The sequence below is a fragment of the Rhinolophus ferrumequinum genome, chromosome 22, assembly GCF_004115265.2.
Source record: "Rhinolophus ferrumequinum isolate MPI-CBG mRhiFer1 chromosome 22, mRhiFer1_v1.p, whole genome shotgun sequence".
NCBI lineage: Eukaryota > Metazoa > Chordata > Mammalia > Chiroptera > Rhinolophidae > Rhinolophus > Rhinolophus ferrumequinum.
The window spans coordinates 25,220,883-25,243,322 of NC_046305.1; the positions used below are offsets into that span (position 1 = coordinate 25,220,883).

The following is a 22,440-nucleotide window of genomic DNA, read 5'->3' on the forward strand; positions in this document are numbered from 1 at the left end:
CTCGAAAGGTGATTTACAGCCAGTAGACAGAGCAATTTCATAAATTGTCTCTAAGACCTGAATGCCACTCATATGGTTAGAATTTGGCTGGGAGTACTCGTAGGGTTTCTATTTTTGGGGATGTTTAGGTTTTGTGAGCAATTTTTGTTTTCATTTTGTGTTTTAATTAGCTCTTGGAGAAAGTATATTGCATATTTCTCTAGTCTTGGCTTACTGTTCACTGCTTAATTTTTAAACATTTTAAGTTAACTCTCTGAGGTTTTCTAGGACTAGGATATCTGCAAACAATGACAAATTTTATCCTTTCCAATAGTTATAGCCCTTACTTTTGTTAACTGTTTTATTGTACTGCTTAGAATTTCTAGAGCAATGTTAGATAATGAAGGAGAAAAAGCAGGCTTGTGGACGTTCTTACTTTGTTGATGATTTAATAGGACTGCATCTAGGACCTTACAGTTAAATACCATGCAATCTGCTGATTTGAGATAAACTATTCTTAATCACATTAAGAAAGTGTCCTTTTATTCTTAATTGGTTAAAAGAGAAACAACAAACCAGGAATGAATATTGAATTTTATTGAATCAAATTTGGAAAGATTTTTCTTGTAATAACAGATTGTGATGTTAGTTGGTATTTACCAGGACTATTTGTCATCTTTCGTTCATAAGAAACATTGAATTCAAAGGTTGAATGATGGTGGGCTTTCCAAGTGCACTATTATAGTTCTGAGGGCAACGCAGGATTACTCATCAAGACAGGGCAGTGAAAAAGGGACACATGCAGGGTTAGGCAAGAGGAAAAGAGCAACTGGTGGTTGCCATTGTATTTAAAACTCCCCCCCCTTCTTCCACATCCCCCCCCTCCACCCCAACCCCGTTCAAGCCGTTGTTTCTCAGTCTAGTTGTGTAGTTCACAGCTCCCTGGCCCATGCTGGTGTTATGAGCCTTGCCTCGGCTGAGGCAGTGGGTCGTCAGTCGTCATTTGGCCGCTCACAGCTGCTCACGGCAGCTCACAGCAGCCCAGCTCCAGGAGAACTGTTGTTCACAATCTTAGCTGTAGAGGGCGCAACTCACTGGCCCATGTGGGAATCGAACCAGTGACCTCGCACGGCGCTCCAACCACCTGAGCCACCGGGCTGGCCTTTAAACTTTCTAGGAAGTTGTTTATTGCCAATAATTAAAGAGCTCAAAGAGTTATTTAATCGTAAGACTGACAAACAAAATTCTACTACAGCTGATTTAAATCTTTTAAAAATTTTCTATGAAGACTTCACCACTTTCTCTACTGATATGTTCCAGTGTTTTCATATTTAACCTGGAAGTTCTTCCTAACATCTCATCTGAATCTTTCTTGCTGAGATACAAGCCTGTGTTTTCCTCCTATGTCTTGTTAAATAAGTACAAGAATTCGTAGAGAACTTTATCCCATTTAAAAACAACAACAACGGCAAAAGAAAAACCCCTAGAATTCACACGGCCACTTGAGTGTATTCCACTGGCTCAGAGACAGCAGGGTTCACACAAGTCCACAAATTATGCTTGTGGCTTTTTGGATTGATATTGACATAATCTATGGCTTCCTTTACGTTCTCATAGTCTGGGGCAGATTCATTTTCTCGTCCTCCAGTGGCTGAAAAGATCACTTGTGTGTAATTCACATCCTTGGTGGCCTTCAGTGCAAAAGAACAGAGAAATGTAGGTCAACATTCCTACCATGTTTGGAGGAGGTAGGACCCCGGGACTGAACTCTCACTCAAAAAGGCTGGCCCTAGGCTGGATGGGAAGGAACCTAGATCCCCGAGGGCCATGTCTGAGAGCAGGGCCAGGCAGTGAGGAGGCTTGCCAATGACTTTGTTCCTCCTATCTTTAGAGAATGAATGGGTTTAAGGAAGAAAGACGTAGAGAATCAATGCAGATGAGGTCATGACTCAGAGCAGTGGCCTAGTGACTGGGATATGGAGAGAAGGAAGCTTCCCATTATCACTTCCATTTTTACAGCTCACTCAGACCCACTTTATTTGGATGATACATGCTGATATGGGGTTATCAGTGAACGTGTGATCATCCTCACCTAAGGATGCTGTAATGATTCAAGAAGCCCCTCTTTCCTTGCTCCCATCTCTGTAGCCAGGGTGGCCTGAATTCTTGAGGTTTTACCACAGGGACCCCAGGCTGCATATGTAGGGCTGGGATGACTAGGAGTGTCCATTACCTGGCAGGTGGGAGGGGATCTGCTGGAACTGTCCGAGGTGTCAGAGCTATCTGAGGATGTATCGTCGTCATCTAGGGAGAAATAGAAGCTGTTCTTCTTCTAAAGAAAGCTGCAGGGTGTTAGGAGCGGATGGAGCCAATGGAAAGGAGGATGAGGCAAAGACAAAGGCAACACCACACAAAGAGGAATGGGGAAGAGAGATACAGAGCCCCAAAAGGGAAAACAGGGATAGAATAGAGAGAAGGTAGTGGAAGAGAGAGCCTCCAAAAATAGCCAGAAACATGGCCAAGAGTCTAGGCACTGCTGTTTTGTCCAGTTCCATCTAAAACTAATAACAAACACATTAGGCTTGCTTGTGCTTGGGAGAAACAAAGAGAGACATACTGAGACAATGTGGCCCAATGAAAACAGCTTTGGCCTCGGAAGTCACGGGTATAGGTTGTAGTCTAAACCTGTCACTAACTCTAGGCAGGTTACATCCTTTTGTGCCCTGGTTTTGTCCCCTGTAAAACAAGAGTGTTGGACAATGATCTCTGAGCTCCCTGACAACCAAAGAGTCTCTGATTTTGGCCAGTCTCTGGTGAAGCTTTGGGGTCAGGGGTCATGATAAAGCTAGTGCCTCTCTCATTCCACTGAAGCACTAAATTCATGTGAGTGGCATCTTGTGTTTCCCACATGACCTGAGGCCTTTTCTCAGTGTTAAGGAAGCCTGACAACCAGATCTCTCCAATTCAAAAGATGAAATTAAAAGGATGGAACAAACCCAAGTCAATCAAGTGATAAATCAATGGAAAAAGTGTGGTATCTCGTGAGTGCATTTCCAGGGGTAGTTGTCTTGCTGCAGAAGCAACAGTTTCCATTGTGTGAATAGTGGCCTGGTGGATCTCCCAAGTCCTGAGATAGAAAACAAGAGGGTGTTGGTCCACTTGCCAGAGGTGGACAATCATTTGAACTAACACCAAGACTCATACTTATTAAAATGCCCAGATACTCATAAGGATCTAAGACTGTAAAGAAGGGGCCTCTGGGAGTATGACTGAGTCAGCTCTAGAACCAGCCAACGACACTGGCCAGATGGCATGATGCATAGCAGCAGCCATGGCTGGAGAAGGCAGAGTCAAAATCTTGTCTCTAGGAGACAACCAAGATGGTGCAGTAGGTAAACGCTATGTTTACCTTCTCTCATAAACACATCAAAATTACAACTAATCTACAAAACAACCATTATTGAGAATTGCCTAATATCAAGCTGAGCTGAAGCCTTTCAACTAAGAACTTGCAGAAGAAGCCACCTCCAGACTGGTGGGAAGGTCAGAGATGCAGAACGGGCTGGTCCCACACCCGTGTGTGACCATTAAAGATCAGGAGAGCTATTTCGGCTGTGGGGATCCCTTCCCATCCCCTAGAAGGGCAAGAAATCTCAGCGCCATTCCAGCCCAGGGTTCCAGTGCCAGGGAGAGAAGTCCCCATAATTTCTGGCTGTGAGAACCAGCGGAGATTGTGACCGAGTGAGACTGAGTGCGGCTGCACTCACAGGCGATCCTCTTAAAGGGACTGTGCGCAGACTTACCCACCAACGGAATCAGTTGCTCTGAGCTCTACTGTTGGGGTAGCAGCTGGAAAGGCGGCAGGGACATATGGTGGGGAATTGAATTGTCTGGCTTGGGATGGGGGCTGGAGAGGGGGCTTTCACCTGGACAGGGAGCTGTCCAGGGGCTTTCACCTCTGCCAGGGGAGCTGGCGGAGGCCACTGTTTCTTTGTTGAGCCCTCTCCCTTCCCAGCCTGTAAACACAAACGGCCGCCATTTCTGACTCTCCACAGTTCATTCGCCACATCCTGGCAATTCAAGACCTGGCCCCGCCCAACTTTCAGGCACACCTAGTCTGCTTTCAGTGGCTTTTTCATGAAGACCACTTGCCTGGGCTCAAGCTGCACTTTCCTGAGGTCTCTCAAAGATTGGCGGAACCCAGGCAAGCAGCATCTGCTTGAGTGTGTCCTGTACCTCTGGCTGAGCCGCCCTAAGCTGACACTAGTGACAGCCAGCCTTCGTTCATGGCTTGGCCTCTCAAGGTACTTCCAAGCACAGCATGGGCAGCAGATATCTGTGGGTTTCTTTCTGGCTCCTGCTGGGTGGCCCCCAGTGGGGCACGGGCTGTGGCTGAAGTAGACCTCCAGCGGATCCCCTCCAAGGTGGTCTTCGGGCTGGCACCCCCAGTGGCCAGCTTCAAAATGAACTGGAGCATCATCCAGACACCCTCAAGTACAACGTACCCAAGGTGTGGACTGGGCAGGCACCAGAGTCCTGCTGAGGCAGATCCTGCTCTGTAGGATCAGCCCCTGCACAACAACTCTTGCACTGTAGTCAAGGCCAGTCCTCACAACCAGTAAGCCCAAGAGTCAGTCCCTCTCATTGATGTGCAATTATCAACCAAAGCTCAACTACAAGAGGAGGGCACACACAACCTGCACAAGGGACATACCTGGAGCGTGTGGCTCAGGTGACCAGAAAGACTGCGCCACCGAACCCCACAGCACACTTGCTATATAAGACCACTCTACTAAGACCGGAAGACATAGCAGCCCTACCTAATACATAGAAACAAACACAGGGAGGCAGCCAAAATGGGGAGGCAAAGAAACATGTCCCAAATAAAAGAACAGAACAAAGCTCCAGAAAAAGAACTAAACGAAATGGAGATAAGCAATCTGTCAGATGCAGAGTTCTAAATACTGGTTATAAGAATGCTCAGTGATCTCAGGTAGAACTTCAACAGAAAGATACTAAGCATAAAAATGGAGATGGAAACCATAAAAAAGAACCAGTCAGAAATAAAGAATACAATAATGGAAATGAAGAATATATTACAGGGAATCAACAGTAGATTAGATGAAACAGAGGATCCAACTAGAAGATAAGGTAGCAGAAAACACCCAACCAGAACAGGGAATCAACAGTAGATTAGATGAAACAGAGGATCCAACTAGAAGATAAGGTAGCAGAAAACACCCAACCAGAACAGCAAAAAGAAAAAAGAATTCAAAAAATTGAGGAGAGTTTAAGGGGCCTCCAGGACAATATCAAGCATACCAACATTCGCATTATAGGGGTACCAAAAGGAGAAGAGAACGCGCAAGGAATTGAAAACCTATTTGAAGAAATAATAACAGAAAACTTCCCTAACCTGATGAAGGAAATGGACATACAAGCCAAGGAAATGCAAAGAGTCCCAAATAAGATGAACCCAAAGAGGCCCACACCAAGACACATCATAATTAAAATGCCAAAGGTTAAATACAAAGAGAGAACCTTAAGAGCAGCAAGAGAAAAGCAGTTAGTTACAAGGGAGCCCCAATAAAACTGTCAGCTGATTTCTCAATAGAAACTTTGCAGGCAAGAAGGGAGTGATGAGAAATATTTCAAGTGGTGAAAAGCAAGGACATACAACCAAGATTGCTCTACCCAGCAAGGCTGTCATTTAAAATTGAAGGGCAAATAAGGAGCTTCCCAGACAAGAAAAAGCTGAAGGAGTTCATCACCACCAAACCAGTTTTACAAGGAATGTTAGAGGGATTTCTTTAAGATGGGAGGGGGGTTAAGGATGGGTGAAAGGGGAAGGGATTAAGAAGTACAAATGGGTTGTACACAATAGTCATGGGGATGTAGGGTATAGCATAAGGAATATAGTCCATAATATTATAATAACTAGATGTGGTGCCAGGTAGGTGCTAGATCTATCAGGGTGATGATAGATGGAATGGGGTTGGGGCAAGGTGAAAAGGGTGAAGGCATTAAGAAATATAAATTGGTAGTCAATACAGTAAGGGGTATATAATCAACACTGTTGTAAAGATCATGTAAGGTGCCAGATGGGCACTGGACTTATCAGGGGGATCACGTCATAGACTGTGTAGATGCCTGACCAATGTGCTATACACCGAAGCTGAAGTAGAATAATATTGAATGTCAACTATAACTAAATACATACGTATATATAGTCATGGGACATGGAGTACAACATAGGGAAGTCAGTGGTATTGTAACAGCTGTATAAGATGTCAGAGGGGTAGTAGTTTGGGGGGTCAGTTATCACTTTATGAGGAGTTTAAATGTCTAACTATTCCGTTGCTTTGTATACCTGAAACTAATAAAACATAAAAAAATAATAAAAACTCTTGGCTCTATCACTAACTGGCCAGGCGAAAGAAAAGGTGCCATAGTATTACAAAGACAGGAGTAGAGACAGTCCCCAAGTCCCCTCTCCTAGAAAAGAGCGTAGACCCACACAAACCCAACAAGGTCTGCCCCACATGATAGGATGAACAACTTTCTGAAAAAGGTTGGGAAGCGAGGCCTTTCCTGGGGTGGGTACGAGGAGCCCTCAGGTGAGTGGCTCGGGCTGGCGGGGACAGATTGGGCTGCTGCACAGAGGCTCCCTGGGTGTCCAGACAGAGCATAATATGCTTTATGACCAGTTCTCCCTCCTGCTCCATTACTCACCCCTGTAACGAGCTTCCGACACAGGGGTGCTTCTCTCTGCCCAAGTCTCTTTCATCTCCTGGGCAGCAGGTGAGTGGTGGTGGGCAGGGCTGGGCCTGGGGACCTGGAGCCTGGCTCTTTTTAGTAATCGTTCATTCTCTTTGGCTAAAGGGGGCAGGACAAGGGTCAAAAATGAAAGCCAACTGGGTCAGACACATCATATTTCTGAGCACAATTCTCATTAGGACAAAACATTCAGAGGGATCTCTTCAAATCTTAGCACTCCTCCACTCAAAACCCTGCAATGCCCCTCATTTCACTCAGTTGGAGTAAAAGCCAAAGCCCCAGCCTTAAAGATCCTCCATGGCCTCACCTCCTTTTCTCCTGCCCAACCCTCAGCTCCAGGCAACCCAGCCTCTTTGCTCCTGCTATAATGTGCCAAACACTCTCCTGCCTCAGGGCCTTTGCAGGTGCAGCTCACTTCCTCACTTCTTTCAGGCTTATACGCAAACATCAGCATCTCAGGAATGCTGGCCACCATCTAATTCATATCACCTTGCCTTGCTTTTTTCCCTCCCTAGCACTTACCATGATCTAACCCACGTGTGTTTTACTTATCTTGTTTGTTGTCTGTGCCCCCATGGAATGTAAGTTATATTAAGGGTAGGGGTTTTTGTCTTGTTCCCTGTTGTATTGAATGAATGAATGAATGAATGAATGAATGAATGAATGAATGAATGAATGATTAGAGAAGCCTAGACATTCTTTACTGGAAAAACTTTCATGACATCATCCTTCCCAATCCCCTGTCTTAGCCAAAGCAATGTTATTTTATTTTCCCTAATTGTAATGCCTTTCTAGGACAGTTTCTCTACTTTCTATTGTAAAGCAGTTCAAGAACTTAAGATGATCTCTTAGTCTAACCACACTCCCTTCTGTTGTAATTCAAAGCCATTTCTTCACATTCAGTCCTTTGATGGTGATGAAGAAGATTAATTTGACCCAGACTAAAGGAGCCCACCCTCATGAGCATTACAGAAGCTTGTCTGTAGGCAGAAGTCCAGGTAGTGGAAGGACTCTGAGCCATCATTCCCAACCAGAAATAGGTTGAGTCAGAGTGGGGATTACCCAGTTGGAGGTTGGCAGAGTGAGGGGCCATTTGGCCAGTGGATCCTTAAGGTTTTCAAGTGATATTCGGGGTTTCCAAAGGGGGCTGGTCCTGCTGCAGGCTTGGGAATGGTCCCTGAGGGTTACTAGGAGGGGAGAGGACACTGAGCCAGTTACCCATGTGCCTGCCGAGCAGATAGTTCATGACTGTGAGGAGGCAGGCCTGTAAGATGAGGGACACAACTGCGATCACTAAGCCTTGCCAGAGCTTCATGTCTCTGTTGGGAAAGGAGAGGGGTCAAAGTTAGAGGTTGCAGAGGTGCCAATACAGCTGCAAACGTATCCCTGCTCCCAGCCAGAGGCAGCCAATCTGGTATTGCTGTGTGTCTCAGGGCAGGTCCCTTTGCCTCTCCGGATAGTGAGGCATGGGGAGCCAGAGAGGGTGGTGCGCATGCTTGGAAGCAAGCTACACTAATTAGCCTGATTGGAAACATACTCACTCTGTCAGCATGATGAGCTTCTTACAGGGCAGCCACGGGTCATGAGTGGGGCTCAGGCTCTTCCCTGTGCTGCAGAAAAAGACTTCAGAGGAATCACCCTGGGCTCCTCGTCTCCAAATGGCACCACCAGCAGGACTGTCCTAGAGGTCTGCAGGAGGCAAGGCAGCTGGTCAGGACGCCTGTCCTCGACACCCGAATTCCCCTTGGACAAGCTTGGCTGCTTGGGGGTCATTTGCTCTCCTCTCCCCAGATGTTAGCTTTTGAATCTGCAAAATAGGCTGTAGCAGCCAGCAATGAGTCACTGGCACACACGCCATCCTATCCAATTCACTCCTATGACCTGGATATCATTACCTTCCTTTTGTAACAAGCACTGTGAGGCTCAGAGAGCTGAGGGACATGTCTGAGGTTGCACAACTAGCAAGTGGCCAGGCCTGGATTTGAGCTCTAAGTCCATGCCTACATGCTCAACCATTGCTCTCTGTTCCCAGAGAGCCTTAACCTGCTGCTGGAAGCACAAAGGGGTCCAAGTAGAGCAAATGCCCTGGCAGAGAGTCTTTGAAGAAGTCTAAACCTTAAATGCACACACACACACACCCTACATGGCATCACTGGGCTTTGGGACGAAGACTGTGGCTGTTGTTACACCCTTACGAATATGTTTAATTAAAAATTAGCTGATGAATTTCATCAACATGTGGCTGAATGTGAATTTATTGTAAGACAAAGGCAGGATAATTCAAAGCCTTTGAAAGGATATTTACGGGGCACTGAGATGGAGCTGCGCCACCGCCCACAGTCCTGCTGCCGACTGTGAACCTTAAAAAAGCTTTTACTGCCATTAAGGCTTATTTTCCCAGGCAGGGTTTCCAAGTGCTAAGGGCAGTGTGAAAAGCCCTGGAAATTTTGTTTTCATTAGTAGTTCTCACACTGGGGCATTCTAAGACCAACATTTGGACCAAGAGTCCGGAGAGAGAAAAGGCAGTGATGGGGCGAGGGGTGCAGGGTTTGCCACCACCATCTCTCCAGGGCCATGGGTGTTGGCCAGCTGGAAGTCTCCAGAGAGAAAATACCATCTCCCCCACACCCTTCACAGACCATCAAGCCAGTCCTCAGAATGACTTTTCTGTGGGAGGTCAAAAGTTGGGAGCAAACCGGCCCAATTTATTCATCACAATTACTGAAGCCCCCACTTTTCTACATAATAAATTCTAGACACTTCTCTCAAAGGAATTTAACTATCTGCCCTTTGCTTTTCAAGTTAAATGAGCAAAGTACACCTAACATTATCACTCCCAAAGAGTTCTGTATAGTTTAATTTATAAAAATGGATTCAGGATCCAGACATGTTTATTTTGTTTAGATTCAGCCTGTAAAATGGGCAGCGTTGGGGGATGAAACGTGGGAATGTTCTAGATGGGAGAATTCTCCTTCCTGTCTGTGTTAGTCCTCCATCTGTTTGTCCCAGCACCCACCAGTGCAGGCCGAGAAGCATCAGAAGGTGAGAACAGAAGAAGCACCAGGGCATCTCCAGTGCTTCCTGTAGGAGCCCATTGTGGGGTTGGCAGGTAAGAAGGGGCCGCAGAGAGGACACTGACCCAGATGGCAGGCGGCAGGAGACAAAGCACGCTCGGAAGTTACCTCCCCAAAGTCCATAGACAAATGAATAACGATCAGCAAACTCCAGAAAGGAAGCTCAAAGTGGCTGTGTACGAAATGAAAATTGCAGAGTCAAGACGGTGGAAAGAAAACACAAAAATGATCGAGATGAAGCAAGAAGGAGAGTTTTTAGGAAAAATAATGATCTTAAAGGATTTGGTGAGTTAATTGAAAGAAGGGCATAGATACGTTTTGGTACAGATACTGACTTTTCAAGCAAATTTCAGTACCAGACTGACTGATTTCTGGGGCAGCTGCAAAAGGAAGATTGGGCTTGACCGGGAGAGACTTATAGTGTCACAAAAGACATAAAAGTCATGGAAAAAAGCTAGAAGCTTTTGTCCATGTGTGTCTGTGAAATCAACAAGTTTCCATTTTTAAGGCGCTCTAGCGCTTTAGTATTGATTACTTCAGGTTGAATGTCTCATTTGTCTTTAATCACAGAAATTATTCTCCCTCTCCCATCAAAGGGCTGTGTTCTGACACAATACTCAAACTTTTAATTTTTTAAGGCTCCCCTCCCCCTTTATTTATTTAAAATAAACAATGAATAGATATTTGTAGTAGAAGAATTAAAAATAAAAATATGCAAACCATTTTATAAAATCACCCCCACTTTTATTTCATAAAACTATCCATACGTTTTCATAGATGTACTTGTACTTGTGTGTAAATATATGTACACACATCGAACCTTTAAAAACATCGGCTCACACTAATTACCAGCTTTTCCTCTTCACTTAATGTAGCATAAACATGTTTTGAGATTAGAAAAACCTCCATTGAAAGCCCCAATCTGGGGCCCCACAGGGCCTATTTGGTGCCTAGATATTTTGTTTGATGATGTGCTTTGAAGATTCAGGGATTTGGATGCGGTAAGAAGGAACATGTACTCTGCAGTCCCTCGCTGATCCCTGAAGCCGTCTGAGTTTGCCACCCTGGACTTTTAGAGCATCATATTAAATTCCTAGTATTCCACTTTATCAGTGTCTCTTAAGTCTCTGACATTTGGAGACAGTTCTTTGTTGTCTAGAACTGTTTTGCACACTGCTGGACATTTAGCATCCTGGGAAACGACCAATGTATCAACCAAAATGATCAAACATAACTCCCTGAGGCAGGTGCTGTTGCCCCAGTTGAGAATCATTAAATAAATGTTCCATTATTTTAGAACCCATGTCTTATTTTGGCTCCTTATACAAAACTAGATAGCCTACACTTCCTTTCATTGTTTTAATATATTATGAACATTTTACCAGCCAATGACACCCAGTCTCTGTCAATATACAGAATAAAAGTCAAACAGGCCTAAATATGGATCCAAAGTTCTGTTCACTTTTAGATGTGAACTATTGAACTTCTCAGTGCCTCAGTTTCTGGACCTCTAATATGGGGAGAACGATAGTATCTGCCTCAGAGTTCTTGTATGAGCTCAGCGAGTTATACTGTTTGTAAAGAACTTTATACAATGGCAGGCATGTGGGAATCACTCAATAATTATTAGGTCTTATTCAAACTTAAAACACTTCACCAAGATGGTGACTAGAGTAGAAGAACTATTAAAATTGGGTTGGTCTATTTTAGGTAACTTGGCTATTCGTTTTGAGTGTAGGCTGGAGATAACATCTAGGACAGGATGAGGTATGAAAATTATGACAGATGTCATTATTTCAGTGGCTAATGGCCCCTAATCACCATGAGCATGTTGTTCTTTGGGGTCTAATTGCAGATTGCTGATCAGACAGTTGGCAGAAACATCTGTTCATTTGCACACTCACACACACCAACAACAGGGAAATCAGTAACTTAAGGTGATTATGTTGTGAAAACGCGCCTGGACCAGGTGAGACTTTGGAATTCCTGTTCCATCATCAGGATGGGGACTGTCCTGCCCATTGCTACGTTGTGACGTGCAGCCCACACTAACGTAGTGCCTTGTCAGGAGCCTCAAAACCACACTTCAGCAGAGTGCTAAGAGCATTTCTTCTGTTCACTTCAGATCTGGGTGGAAATCCTGAGACAACCCACCCCAGTTAGGGCTGGATTACATTTTATTGTTTCCCCTTCTGCTGATAAAGGACCTCACACAACTTTAGAGGGGGGAAAACAAAGACACACCTTTCCCTGCCTGATGCCATGCTTTCTTTGGATGGATTCATTCTAGAAAGAGTGATTTAAAAAAAGAGCACAATAGAAGAGCTATATGAAAATAATGTGGGTTGAAGTAATTGCAGTCAATATTGTTAAGCTAACTTTAGCAATCTCTTAGAGTTAAGTAGCTTTAAACTTTTTTAAATCTTTAAAAAAGATTCCTTTGCAATCTTCATTAATGTAGTTTTTAAAATTAATAATTTGAGCAATAACACGGCTGTATGGTATAGTGCAAAGAGAATGAGACAGAAAGACGACAGTCTGGCTCCTCCTCCTGGCTCTGTCACTTGCTAACTGTGTGACCACGGATGGGTAGAAATTCTTTCTAGACCCCGCTGAATTAAGGGGCTGGGCAAAGTTCTCTTATAAGACTCTTTCTAGCACTAAGCATTCTGTTCTGTAAAGACTAGGCTAGAGGAAGGAGAAAGGAAAGCAAAGGTGGATAAAAATGGAATGTTTTAAAAGAAAAAAATCTTTGTTTCCATTTTATAACATCACCCAACCTCCTCCACATTACTAGACTTCTCTCTCCTACTTTAATATGCAGTTTTGATGATTAACTTAAAAAAAAAGAAAAAGCCTTTCTTAACTAATGGTTACTGAAAAGCCAAACCTTTCCGGCCCACTTCATGTTCTCTTTCAACCATTTCAGGGCAGAACAATGTTCCAAACTATAAACCTGCTCCTTGTTAACACTGACCGTCATGTGCTCAATGAAAAGCTTTGGATCCGATAAACGAGCCGCCATAATTAATCTTTCCACTGCAGCTTGATAATCATCCTTGTTCCAAGATTTGTTTTCTTCACATCTACAAAGTGAACATCTCACAAAATTAGAACTCTACATAGAAGCTATGTCGTTTCTTCAAAAGGTGATTATTTACGTTGATTAGTACTAAGCTATGACAGTCTTTTTACTATGTTCTTCTACCAGTGGCTTTCAAACATTTTTGACCATTACACACAGTAAGAAAGACGTTTTATATTGTGACCCAGCCTATACCCTCATAATAAAAACTGAAATAAAACTTTCACAAAACAAGAAAAAAAAATGCTGTTTTGAATAATCAAGAAAAGGAGGAAACAGAGGCGGCCAGATGGCTCAGTTGGTTAGAACACGAGCTCTCAACAACAAGGTTGCTGGTTCAATTCTGCATGGGATGGTGGGCTACGCCCCCTGCAACTAGAGATTGAAAACGGTGACTAGATGTGGAGCTGAGCTGCGCCCTCCACAACTAGATTGAAGGACAACAACTTGGAGCTGATGGGCCCTGGAGAAACACACTTATCCCCAATATTCTCTAATAAAAAATTTTTAAAAAAAAAGGAGGAAGCATAAATAAACCAGACTAACAATGAATATAACCACAGAAATAGGAGATCAAAAATCGTGAGACTACTAAGGGATTTTTTTTTAAGTGAAATTAATGATTTCCTAGAAAATTATAAATTAGCAAATATGATTCCATAAGGCACTGAAAACTTAAACAGACCAAAATCAAAACAAAATAACAAGAAAGAAGTTAGGGAAGAAGTTTGGGAACTCGCTGCTGAAGACAGAGAACTTGGAGTCAGACAACTTGGGCTCACATCCCAGCTCATTCTCTGCATGAGCTTGGTCGAGCTATTTACCTTCTCAAAGCCTCAGTTTTCTTATCTGTAAAATGAGAACAATAATAACTAATTCTCAGGATTAGATACGACGAATATCAGTGACACCTACTTCTGAGGATGAAACAAGATGAGGTGTATGAAGTAGTTATGTGGGGACAGAGTCCCAGACAGCAGTTTTCAGGCTCTCGGCCTCGTGTGGGGGAGGTGCTGGCTCGGGTAGTAAATGACCATCAACTGTGATTGGTTGGCCATCAGCTGTAACCGGTTAGCCAATTGGTTACTGAGGTAACTGCAGGTCTGCGTTGATTGGTTGGTTGGTTGGCAGGCAGAGAAGTGAAGGGCGGACTGCGGATTGTGTGGCTACTACTGCATGTGACTCGCCCAGCCTCCAGTGAGACCATAGTGGCATGACTCCCCTACCTATGGCTCCGTGGGTGTTCCTTTTTGGCCTCGCCATATCCTGCGTTCTTATGTGGGGAGCGGGACCAGAGGCCCCGCAGGCCGCCCTGCACGACAAGTTATTATAGCTTTTGTCACATAGTAATAAGCATCCATAAATGACAGCTACTATTATTTAGAAATTAAAAGCATTATCAGAATTATCTACTAAAATTCTGTGTCCAAATAATTTTATAAATGAGTTATTTGAAACTTTTAAGGAATACATAATTGTTGTGCTATGTAAGCAGATCCAGGGCACAGATAAAGATAGAAAACTCTCCAGGCTCATCTCACTTATGAATACAGAGGTAAATATATGATAATATCAGAAAGTTACTATGGGAGGGAGGGGGTTATCACTTTGTGAGGTGCGAAATGTCTAACTAGCGCATCATTTTGTACACCTGAAACTAATAAAAAAAATTTACTCCAGGGACGCCCAGGAAATCAATTATTACAATAATGGGAATACATGCTGAGTATTTACAGTATGCTTTTATCCTCTTGCTCTACAAGAATAGACCTTACCACCATTTCCTAGACAAGGACACCAAGGCCTGGAGAGGTTGAGCGACTTACCTTGCTGGAAGAGTCAAGTTTCATCTGACTCAAAAGCCTAACTCTCAATCATTACAAGGAACCGCCTTTTATATAATATAATACAGCATCAATAAATCAAAATTTAAAAATAATGATCTCAGTAAATGCCAAAAAGCATTTGATAAAATTGAATACTCATTTCTTATTTTTAAGTTAATAAAATAAAAATATGAAGCTTGTTTCTTAGTCTAATAAAGAATATCCTTTCTATACCAATAATCAACATCTCACCAAAAGGTAAACTCTTGTAGCAGTTATTTGAGAACAAGGAAGTCTGCTGTAACCATTTTTAAAAGTTAGTCCTGGAAATTCTAATTCCTGGAAGTTGGAAGTTCCTCTAACTTTCAACCTATAATAATAAGAAGAATATTGAATATTTATTGAGCATGTTCTATGTGGCACACACTTTTATAAATATTAACTCATCTGATTCTCACACCCACCATAGAAAATAGGAACTATTATTATTTGCATTTTATACAGGACAAAACTAAGACACAGATAAGTTAAGTAACTTCCTCAAGATAACGAGAAGAGTTAATGAGGCTTTGTGCCCAGGAAGGCTGGTGAAGGAGTCTGAGCTAATAACTGATACATGAAAGAAATGAACATATAGTTTGGGGCAAGGAGAAGTCAAATTCATTCTTATTTGCAAAAGATGTGATTTTATACCTAGAAATCCCAAAAGAATCAAATGAAAAATCTAGTGAAATTAATGAGACTGCTCAGGAAAGTCCTGAAGGCATGATAAATATTCTAAAATTACCAGCTATTCCTTCTATTATTCTAGCAATAGCAAGTTAGAAAATGGAATTGGGAGGAGCCTTTGCAACCATCACAACAGGTACATCTAAGAATAATTTTAATTATAAGAAAGTTATTTTGAAGAAAATAATAGGAATTTACTGAGAAATCTAAAAGACAAACTAATAGAAAGATACATGATGTTTCATTTTGGAAAGCTAGAATACTAAAAAAAAAACAACCCCAAAACAATTGATTTGTTGGTTCAATTTAATTCCAATCAAAATTACAGTGAGAATTTTTGATAACTTAAAATTGTTCTAAAATTTATCTGTAAAAAAAAATAATAACAATCAAGAAGAGCTAAAACATGTTTGAAAAGAAATTGTGACAAGCTGGTTTCCTGACTACCATTGTTGAAGGGTAGCATAGATTTGAAAAAAATATGCCAGTATGTACAATAAATATATCATAAAAATGGTTCACAAAGCAGAGGGAGGAAAACTAGGGGTTATTTTTAAAATGTTGCACATAAGATAATGGATTAGCTACCCATAAGGAAGGAGAAAATAACTTAGATTCAGATATAACAAAATAAATTTCAAGGGATTAAGGAAGTAAATATTTTTAAATTGAGACATTAAAATAAGAAGGAAACAGGATCGGCTATTCACATATTCAATAATATTTATTAAATCCCCAAATGTGGGAAAACTTTCTCAGCCTATATGCAATGGAAGAAATCATTAAGCAATATAAGAATATTATGTAAGAATTATATTAGAAATATACATTCTATTATGTAAGACTATATCTGTATAAGAATATAGATATATTTGGCTCTAAAATAGTAGTAGTTAATATGTTAAAGGCAAACAGAAGAAAACTAGAACAAGTATGTGCAACACATAATTTTAAAATATTTCACATCTTTCTTTTACAAAAATTGTGAAGAAAAACCCTAGCACCCCCCCAAATGTTAAATGGTTAAAAGGTGTGGACTAGACAAGTCACAAACAATCTGGAAAAGAACCAAAGCTATCACTGCAAGGTGGCTGCACCCACTCTTTATTATAAAAGTGAAAAACGGGAAACAATCTAATTGAAAAACAAAAATTAAATAAGTTACTTTTACTTATAAAAGTATAAAATAGAATGTTATACAGACATTTAAAATTGTGTTTAGGAATAATTAACCTGAGGAAGAAGTACAATACAGTTATATTTAGCTACATACCATATGATCACAACTCTGTAAAAAGTAAGCATAAAAAGAATGAAAATTTATAAAGACAGAAAACTCTGGCTCATTGAACATTTTTGTCTATCATATTAGTTTAGTAATAATGCCTCCCTAATTCACCCGATTCAGTTCACCAAATCCAGAATAGTTCATTGACAACTTTGCATAACAAATGCATAGATTTATTTTCATAAACATAAATCTATACAAATCAGGGATTTTATTGAAATGTACTTTGTTCAAAAGGAGGAAATGGAAGAAAATATACCCAAATGTTAACAAAACTGGGTATTGGGATTGTGGATGATATTTTATTGAGTTCTTCATACTATCTGTTTTTGCCAAAGTTTTGTGCAATTAACATGTATTTTTTTTCCAAACAAAAAAATATTTTAAGAGTATTGAAACAAGCCCAGGAATTCTGAGTAGCTTAAATTAGCATGATACCAAATTTATTTGTGTAAAAAAATATTTACATCTAAATGTTATCATGTTAATAGAACATTGAGATAATCAGTTAAATGTCTGCATTTCAATCAATCAGACATTCGAGGTCTGACAATTAAGTTCGCGAACTCGTCCTAGAAACGGTGCTACACACCTCATTGTTGAATATCACTACAGTCACCTTCCAAGTACTTTCCTTGGGAAGCCATGCACTGACACCAGCATCTATTCCACCCTTCAAAGCAATTTTGGAACTCTTTTTCTGGAATGGCCATCAGAGCTGTCGTCGTATTACCCTTGATGTACTGAATGTCATCAAAATGGCTTCCTTTCAATATTTCCTTTATCTTCGGGTAAAGAAAGAAGTCATTGGGGGCCAGATCAGGTGAGTAGGGAGGGTGTTCCAATACAGTTATTTGTTTACTGGCTAAAAACTCCCTCACAGACAGTGCCATGTGAGTTGGGGCATCGTCATGATGCAAGAGCCATGAATTGTTGGTGAAAAGTTCAGGTCGTCTAACTTTTTCACACAGCCATTTCAGCACTTCCAAATAGTAAACTTGGTTAACTATGCTTCTAGTTGGTGCAAATTCATAGTGAATAATCTCTCCGATATCAAAAAATGTTAGCAACGTCGTTGCCACAAGTTCACGAACTTAATTTTCAGACGTCATATGTGACATACTCTGATGGACATGAAGAAGGGAAGAACACCATCTGAACTTTCAAGAGTTCATGTTGTACTTGGAAAATCGAGGCATTAATATGTGAAAAATCAAATAGTGAGAGAGATGCCACAAATGCAGCATGAATTGTCAGAAGTGGTATTAATAATACAAACTACTTCAGAGGAAAAAGAGATCCCCACGCAATAGAATATTTAGAAAGGAGTCACTGAGAAGTAAGTATTTGAAGAACAGGCAACAGATGGATGGAGAGAGGGGAATAGCAATGTAGCTAAAGGTATCTGCCAACCCTAGCCATAAGGGACAGCTTTAGTGGAATTGATTGTCTTCCACAAGGTTTGATACAGATATTACATTGTATGATACAAATACAATAATGTGGGAGGAAGCTGAATCCATGCCAGGCAACCTCACAAGTATGTGTAGGAAAATGGTGAGGAGCTGCGACTTAGTAGCCATATAGATTGGGTTTGGAATTTCAGCTCTGGCTTTCCTAACTGTGAGTTGCTTTCTCTCTCCAGGCCTCAGTGTTTCATCTAAAAAATGGGGATGGCACTTGTTTCATTTTTTTCAACTCACACATGTTGTGTGCTTACTATGTGCCAGCATCATGCAAAACAGTTTGCATAAATTATCTTACTTAATCCTTGGAATAAATATAAATCTTAATCTTAGATACTATTGTCCCCATTTGACGTATGAGAAAACCAAGCTCTAATACCCCGTGAAGGAGACGGAATCCAATCCCAGGCTATTGGGGTCAGAGCCTTCACCACACCACATGCAGTATTTAAGAAGCTTAGTCAAGTGCTTGGCATATAGAGTTGACCCTTGAACAGCACAGGTTTGAACTGTGCAGTTCCACTTACCACGGATTTCTCTCAAAAAAGACGATACATGTATTTTCTCTTCCTGATGATTTTCTTAATAACATTTTCTTTTTTCTAACTTACTTTATTGTAAGAATACAGTATATAATATATATAACATATCAAATATGTGTTAGTCGACTGTTTATGTTATTGGTAAGGTTTTGGTCAACAGGAGGCTATTAGTAGTTAAATTTGGGGGGGAGTTAAAAGTTATACTCGGCTTTTTGACTGCTCAGGGGGTCACCGCCCCAAACCCCATATTTTTCAAGGATCAACTGTATAGGTGCTCAGCAGGGGGTGACCCTCAGACCATAACAGATAATTCAACCCAAAATTGGCTTAATTGTATAAACACACCCATTTCCATAGAGCCATATGAAAAAGCAACTGGGTTCACCCATTATTTTCATTTCCAATATACAAAACCATACGGTTCTGGAAGTCCCCAGTCCCAAAGAGTCCCTGCCCCTATGAGTGTCACTGTGACTACCCACCAGGGGACAGAAAAGACCAAAATATTCAGCCGTGACACCCTGGGGAAGGGGTGACGGAAGGTTATGGTGTCACCTTTGTCCTGGGTATCAGAAACTTGGTCTCTGGATTCCCTTCAGTGTTGGTCACCACGGCAGGGCCTCACCCCAGGTGGTTGGGACACATCTGGAAGAATATGAAATGAGACCCTAGATCAACATTCCAGCTCGACAGCCTTGTAAAATTCTGCTACCTTGGGCATGTCACTTCCTCTTTCTGAGGCTGTTGCCCTGTCTACACTCGTAAACTGAGGGGGACGGACTAAATAGATCTAATTTCTGACATTTTGTTATTCTAGAACTCCATCCACTTAAAATGAACATAAAGGATGACACTCAAATCAGCCAGAAATAGCAACTTTGAGTTTCAACCAGGTAGGCCTCATCTCTGGTAATACATATTTCTAGGTGCACACACTGCCAATTTTTTAGGAGGAAAACAAGTTATCCAAAATTTCTAATTAGTAATTTTGGGAAAAGTGGTTTTGCAATAGTAGAGATGAATGTACCTTGGTAATTTTGGGGAAAGCATTTTTACAAGCAATTACTTGAAATGAATGCAACTTGAATGCAACTTAGTTCCAAGACAAAATCAGTAAGTACAGAAAGAATTGTCAGCAGCTCGAGCAGTACTCATGGATTCATTTTGCCAATTCCCACAAAACCCCAGGTGAATTGGAAGGGCCAAACTGTTCTCTGCTTCATAGATTGCCCAGCTAAATTTTGGAGAAACTAAACACTTTCTACAGATCATGCTTAGTTTGTGAGCACTTTGGTAGCGGGGAGCAGGTCTTGTCCATATTTTACACTCCACAATTCCTGGCACAATACGTAGAGACAATGTGTGGGGGAAAGCGTTTCCTAGCATTCTGTACACACTGCAGTGAAATCAATTTGCATATAATAAATACTGTTTAAACTTGGGGGAGCCACTTAATGTCCCTGAGTCTCAGTTTCCTCCTCTGGTCTCTACCAATTACGCAGCCAGTCCTACTCAAGGCATTGGTGTAAGTGGAGTTACCAAAACTCACACGACAAGGTCAATACCCAGACCAAGAAGTAGGGTGACATCTTCCTTCAGTGTCTCATCTACACTTCTGAGCACCACACCTTCGGATCTCCAGGCTGCAGAGAGGATGCAGGCAGGCCTGTTCTGTGCTAAAGTTCTCCAGAAGAGTTTCCTTTCACTGTTTGACTTCAGTCAAGTCACTAAAGAGCTTTGTGCCTCAATTTCCTCCACCATAAAGAGACTCTGCTAATGACACCTACATTTCCAGGGTTATTGAGGATTAGATGAATTAATCTATGTAAAGCTCTTAGAAAAATCCCTGGCACACAGGAAGCTCCTACAGGACCAACAATTATGGTTTGCTGTTGTTGCTGGCTTTCCTTGCCCAGATGTGCACATGGCTTTTCTCTTTGACAGCATTAATTTCCTGACTCCCATTCATAACATTTTTAAACTGCCAGGCTGGTCCCCTTCCCTCCACACATACCAATCCTTTGCAGCTCAGAACAAATCTTAAGGAAAAAAACACCTGCAGAGGAGACATTCTCAGGGGTCTGGTTCCCAGTTAAAAAGAGTCATTAATTAATAGCTATTAGGTTGTTGCAAAAGTAATTGAGGTTTTTGAAATTATTTTTAACCTTTTAAACTGCAATTATTTTTGCAGCAACCTAATATTACTGATGAAACACTGTACTGGCACTACATGTGCACTGTCTGTAATCCTCACTGTCAGCTGGGTGGTTTATGCCCATTTTACAGATGAGGAAACTGAGGCTTGCAATGATTTAGCAGAGTTCTTTGGACCCTGTTCTGTCTGGATTCAAAGTCCATGCACCTGCTAGCCAGAGCCCTTACGACTGCTGCTGCTGTTACTACAGACAAATTCCAGTCTCAGGAGCAAGAGATTAGTGTCATGAAGTGCAAACTGCCAAATCTTAGGCTCACTCCAAGCTTAGTACAATTGAATTCCATACCCTACAACTCCAGCACACAGAGAATCCCCTCTGAAACATCTATACGTACATATTCACAAACAGACACACATTCCTCAAACACATTTAAAATCCTACCTACCCAGATAATACTTACCCCTGGGAGCATGAGCAAAGTCTGATCCCAGCCTGTGTTTCAGCAACATCCTGATAGAAACATCTCCCCCCACCTGCTCCCCACTAGCCCCACCCAGAAGCTTCTCAGTCACTGGAGGTCCGTAACAAATGTTTCATCATTTCCAACAGGGTGGGGGCTGTGCTCAGAAGATAATAATCTAGCTCAGTTGAGTAGAGCAGGGTGAAGTCACAGATAACACCTCCTCTTTAGCAGGGCCCTGCCTGCTCCTCTATGCAGGCAATTTACCTCGATGGACGAGATTAGTAGTCTCTTTCTCTCCATATGAGCTCACATTTAAATACCACAAATATACATACCACGTGGTGGAGTGGAAAGAACACTGGAGGAGGAGTCAAGAGGCCTGGGTTCAAGTCCCAGCTCTGGCATAAACTTGCTGCGTGAGCTCAGACAAATCACTTTACCATCAGAGCACTCCCGTTTTCCCTCTATAAAATGAAGTAGGTTTCTAGATATTAGCAAAGATCCCTTCCAACTTGGCCCATCTCTGAATCTCTGTGTGATGTGGCCAGGACGTATGGCAATTGATGAGGATAATTTTTCAAAGACAACCTCTTTGTCATTAAACATTGAATGAGGCCAAGCTGAGATCACTATTGCAGTTTGCATGATAGACAGTGCCAGGAAGGTCATTTGCAGGCTTTCTGGGAGTCTTAAGCTGAAACCCCCAAGATCTAAATTTGGGCGTGAACCAGAATGGGAGAAGGATAAAATTATCTTGATATAAAACAAAGAAAGCAGAACTTTATAGGCCTTTGTGATGTCACCTCCCTGCTCAGAAAAAGTTACCCAATGTAGAATAATGGCTTCAGAGTCAGGTATATTTGGATTCGAATCCTGGTTCTGCTACCTGGTAGCTGGGTGACTTGGGAAAAATTACTTAACCTCTCTGAACCTCAGTTTTTTTATCTATAAAATCAGCTTAATAATAAATACCTATTTTTTAAAGATCTCATAAGTTTATTTAATATTAAATAATATAAATAAATAGGTAAAGCACTTAACAGAGGTCCTTTCTG

At 41.7% G+C, this 22,440-nt stretch overlaps 1 protein-coding gene across 1 annotated transcript; it reads right to left on the reverse strand.

Annotated features, from left to right (window-relative positions):
* Positions 1-888: 888 nt before the first annotated feature.
* Positions 889-21,441, reverse strand: RHEX (regulator of hemoglobinization and erythroid cell expansion). Its single transcript, XM_033093153.1, has 7 exons — positions 21,383-21,441; positions 19,322-19,411; positions 8,298-8,445; positions 7,975-8,075; positions 6,712-6,855; positions 2,213-2,283; positions 889-1,670 (listed from the first exon to the last, which is right to left on the reverse strand). The coding sequence occupies exons 3-7, from the start codon at positions 8,306-8,308 to the stop codon at positions 1,470-1,472; spliced, it is 528 nt and encodes a 175-aa protein (XP_032949044.1). The 5' UTR covers positions 8,309-8,445; positions 19,322-19,411; positions 21,383-21,441; the 3' UTR covers positions 889-1,469.
* Between the last annotated feature and the right edge of the window lie 999 nt (positions 21,442-22,440).

What these genes read in the sequence shown, in the direction of transcription:
- RHEX (XM_033093153.1), bottom strand. An exon ending in GTCGGAAGCTCGTTACAGGG is followed by an intron (nt 2,284 to 6,711) that starts GTGAGTAATGGA and finishes ATTTCTCCCTAG; the next exon opens with ATGACGACGATACATCCTCA. An exon ending in GATCCCCTCCCACCTGCCAG is followed by an intron (nt 1,671 to 2,212) that starts GTAATGGACACT and finishes TTTGCACTGAAG; the next exon opens with GCCACCAAGGATGTGAATTA.